Raw genomic sequence first — 4,838 nt, forward strand, 5'->3', positions numbered from 1 at the left:
AAAAAATATGAGAAACTGAAAAAATGGAAATAAAGTGTTTGTAAATGGGGAGGGGAGGAGGGGGTGAAGGGAGGGCAGGGACAAGGGGAAAAATGAGAATCAAGACCTATTATACAAAGGTACAGAATCCCAATGATGAATGTAATTGTATTGTATACCTAGATTGTACCAATAATCTCAATAAAAAGAAAAAAAAATAAGCTGTCATGAATGGTCTTTTCTTAAAAACTTTGGGTTTTTAAGACAGGGTCTCATTATGTAGTTTAGGCTGGTCTTGAACTCACTATGTAGCCCAGGCTGGCCTGAAACTCAGTGATCCTCCTGCCTCAGCCTTAAAAAGTTTTTTTTTTTTTTCCTATCTCCTACCAACAACCTTAAAGCTTTTCCTCAAGATTTAAAAATTAAACACCAGCTGCATTCCACTGTTTGACATAATTCAAGTATGGACTTCTTCGTTCTTGCTGGCTGTCTTTCTCTGTTCTTTCCCTCCTTCCATTGGCATCACTGAAGTTTGGATCTAGGTTCTATACCCACTAGACAAGCACTTTACCACATCCCCAGCTTCAAATACATTCCTGAGCTAGGTAAGAAAGCACCAAGATGGCTAGCGCTTATATGATCCTAATGGTAAGAAATCACCCACAAGTAGAGGCTTTAGTACTAGGCAATCTTACCTTGCCTGAGCAGCACATTACCACATTTCGTGACTGAAATTTTAGTGTTGTCAATAGGACCCGGAGGATCTGAGTTGAAAAGAGAAAAGAATTAACAAAATGCACTTTTCAAGTAAATGCACCAAAGAACTACATAATTTTGTGCCTGAAATAAGTGAGAGCTGTAACCAAATAATCAGACTGTCAGCCAAATTATTATAGCCTATTCTTTCTTTTTCTTTTCTTCGCAGTGCTGGGGACCAAACCCAGGATCTTGTGCATGCCAGCCATGCACTCTATCATGGAGCCCTAAAATGCAGTGGTGGCGACCTTTTAGAGGTTTCAATGATAACAGTCTGCTACAGCAACCATGCCATAGTTCACCATCACTGCTATAATGTATTCTTAATATTTTCTCCAGCACTTCTTCCTTTTGGGGTCTTATCTGTCCCAAAACAGAACAAGGAAAAGTGAGAGACTCCCTCAAGTCCTATTTAAAGTATAATACAAATGATTTTCTCATCTATCCACTTAGGGATTGCAAATCAATATGTACCTTTAATGTTATAAAAGAATAATAACTTTGTTATTCAATAGAGAAAATTACATAATTTTTAATTTGTTTCAGATTGACATTAAAGTACATTAAAAAACAAAGGAATTATAAAATGTTAAAATACATCCTTTCTTAATTAAAAACGGCTTTATTTCCCAAGTTTGATCCTGGTACCAAAAAAAAAAAGGCTTTATTTTTCCTTTGAATACAAAAGTACAGTGCATGTTCACTTTATCAAAAGTTCTAAAGTAGGCACAAAGAATCTGTAATCTCATTACAGAAGGATATGCAAATTTTTAATATCTGTGTGGTCTTTTTGCATTTTTGCATGTTTGCTTTAAAAAATGGTTCAAATTATACACACAGCACTGGAACCTTTTTTCACATGTTATTAAATATTATCCCATAAATGATTTTAAAAGTACACAAAATATTCCATTATACTAGATAAATCAGAATTTAATTTCCTTCCTCGTGCTGTATATTTTAAATTTTTCAATATTTAGATCACAGACTAATTATATTCAGTCCCTTTATTTCCACTATGAATGTTATAATAAAACAGGTTTATAAAAAATTACAAACAACAGGAATATAAACTGGACTATAGAATCTCTGGGGCCGGGGATTTAGCTCAGTGGTTCCGCCACCTGCCTTGCAAGCGCAGGGACCCAAGTTCAATCCTCGATACCAAAAAAAGAATCTCTGATCTCACAGATCTTTTTCTCCCTGCTTACTGGTATATTCCTAAGTGCATATAGACACTCAAAAATATTTGTCAAATGAATAAACAAAATATTTGCTAAGAATTTCACTTTTCATTTAACTACTTACCTCCATCTTTACCCTTCACAAAACTCTCCCATTCTCTAAACCACTGCATGCTGATGCAGTAAAAAGTAGCTGGAGAATCCTCCTCTTGGAATGCTCTATTGAGCTACAGTGGGGAAAAATCAATTACTTAACATCTAGAACTTGTTTTGCAGCAGAACAATTCAATCCCTCTACTTAAGCATCTGGGTAGTTTTTGTGTGTATGGATTTTGTTTTGGTTTTTCAAGCAAGGTCTCATTACACAGTGGCCTTGGACTCACTATGCAGCACAGGCTTGCCCTGAACTCACAGCAATCATCCTGCCTCAGCCTTCCAAGGGCTGAGATTACAGGTGTACGCCACCAAACCCAACTAAGCAACTGGTTAAAAACAATTTCTCATATACACAGAATATGGTACTATGACAGAATATACACTGATACTAGCTAAGTAATTTTAGTATAAGGATATGTGGTAGCAGCTATTAATAAACCATCCTAACATGTCTCAAAATTTAACAAAGCACAGACTGGGTATGGTGGCACACACCTATAATCATAGCATTCATGAGGCTGAGGCCAAAAGATCGCCGTAAGTGCAAGGCCAGCGTGGACCACATAGTAAGACCCTATCTCCAAAACAAAAAAAAAGAAAAATTTAACAAGCACATGCAAAAGTATATAAAAAAAACTGGATAAGCAAAGATGGTCAAGGCAGTCTTCAAAACTCCATATAAAATGTATGAGTTACTACTACATATTTATAAAAAAAATCTAAACATTCTATATCCATTATCTAGATACATCTTACTTCAATTAGGATACAATCTGCTACTGCCAACACTACCCCAACAAATAATCTTACACATCACTTCACAGGAAATGCACAGGTGCAGGTAAATTCTCCACAGTGACGGGACAAACTCTGACACTCTCCCACTCCTGGAATTCCAACTAGGAATAACTCTACTAAAAATGGGACTCTTCAAGGAAGTGGCCTAATGTTTAGAATGGAATCATTCCGATGTTAATTTTGTTAACTAGATATTCGGGGCTACCTTGATTCTCAAACTTCTGGAGGTCTAGTTATTCATTTTTATTTTCAATCAATTTCATTTTTGCTTAAGTTAGCCAGTCTGACTTCTGTGGGCAACTAAAGAAATCCCACTAATAGAAACACTGGTATAGAGACAGCAGAACCTCAGGGAAATGAAGGGTACTTGGAATTTACCTAATTGTAGTAAAGACTCCTAAAAGTATTTCATTATGGGCAACTAACTGCCTGTGGCTTATACTAGCTGTGGACAAAAGATAACCAAGTTCAGGGGCCGGGAATTTAGCTCGGTGGCACCACGAGTGCCTCACAAGTGCAACATCCTGAGTTAGATCCCTGGTACCAAAAAAAAAAAAGATCCCAATAACCAAGTTCGGATTATGCCGTTCTTCTAGTTAAATATAGTCAAGACCCTGCAACTGTCCCCAAAGATCTTTGTACCAGACCAGAAGCACCTCCCTGATCTGACTTTACCTTCTAATGTTTTCTTCCTTGTTTTATTCCCAGAACCAAAGAGTTTCATTGCTGTTTTTCAAGGCCATTGGCACTAGCTATTTGTTTAGTTACCTAAATGACATATCCCTTAGCTCCTTTGAGTCTTTGCTTAAATGTCACCTTCTCCATGAGGGCTGCCTTGACCATTTGTTTAAAATGGCAACCTGACTCTTTCCCCTCACACGATCCTTACTGAGTTAGTATTTTCCTTTTCCATGGTTTCTAAACTTTTAATATGCAACATGTAATTAAATGTGAGGTCTTGGAGGGCAAGGACTTTTCTGAGGGAAAAGTAACTGCTTAGAGGAATGAAAGGGAGTGAAAAATACTAGAGCTGCCTCTGATAGCTTCAGAAATCAAGGCCTGCTTGGATCAAGACCTCAGATTAAAGTTAGTACTTTCCATGAGGTACACCTTGAGAGAAGTGAGATTTCTGAAAGGCGGTGTGAGACTGATTCTGCCAGATGCTGAATTATAAGACCTATTAAATTCATACCATTATCAGGTTTAGACACTTTCAGGACTTTATCTTTGTGTCTAGGTGGGGGCTTTTTAAAATTTAATCAAACACAATCACCCCATTAAGGACATATTCTCCAGTTCTGGGAAATTTTCTTAGCTAAACTGTTGCCCTCTATTCTCTTTGGAAATAAATATTAGAAAAATACTGGATTCTCCATCTACCCAATATGTCAAAACTTTTTCTACCTCCCATCTGTTTACCCTTTTGTGCTTCATCTTAGGAGAAATCCTTCCACTAAACCCTTCAGTATACCAATCTAATCTCCATCAGTACTTATTCTGTGATTCAATCCACTCCCCTGCTGGGTTTGTTTTTAGTATGATACCCTTATTTAGTCTTCCTGAGAATCAATCACATTTCTGTGCCCACATTCACTCTTCTAGCCAGGCAAAAATCTTTATACTTGCTGCCTGGCACAACACAGTGAGTAGAATGCAAAGGTCTTCACGACATCTGACACTGCCAAGCTTAAAGCTTGTGTTCATGGTGTGGCCTTTGGTTTGCTTCTTCATTTTGATCCTGTATCCCATTTGCTTTTCCAATTTTTCAAAAACTCCACTTAGTTTCCAGTTCATCAAGTGTACTTATATTTGTGTACAAGCATTACTTTATTTTTTGTAATGGGGATCAAACTCAGGACCTTGCACTACCAGCATTACTTTTTACACTAACACACTTACTTTATTAAATGGGTGTGTGTGTGTGTGTGTGTGTGTGTGTGTGTGTGTGTATATATATATATATTG

The 4,838-nt window shown here is 37.1% G+C and overlaps 1 protein-coding gene across 3 annotated transcripts in view; it reads right to left on the reverse strand.

Annotated features, from left to right (window-relative positions):
* Nucleotides 1–4,838, reverse strand: part of Usp33 (ubiquitin specific peptidase 33) — a 58,102-nt gene that overhangs the window by 4,747 nt on the left and 48,517 nt on the right. For all 3 annotated transcript variants that reach the window (XM_033758200.1, XM_010605179.3, XM_010605178.3), the window contains 2 exons: nt 2,044–2,146; nt 675–743 (listed from right to left, as the gene is read on the reverse strand). In XM_033758200.1, coding sequence (XP_033614091.1) covers nt 675–743; nt 2,044–2,146 — 172 coding nt within the window. The remainder of the gene's footprint in view (nt 1–674; nt 744–2,043; nt 2,147–4,838) is intronic.

Source organism: Fukomys damarensis, unplaced genomic scaffold (assembly GCF_012274545.1).
Source record: "Fukomys damarensis isolate Sample0158 unplaced genomic scaffold, DMR_v1.0_HiC HiC_scaffold_33, whole genome shotgun sequence".
NCBI classification, from domain to species: Eukaryota; Metazoa; Chordata; class Mammalia; order Rodentia; family Bathyergidae; genus Fukomys; species Fukomys damarensis.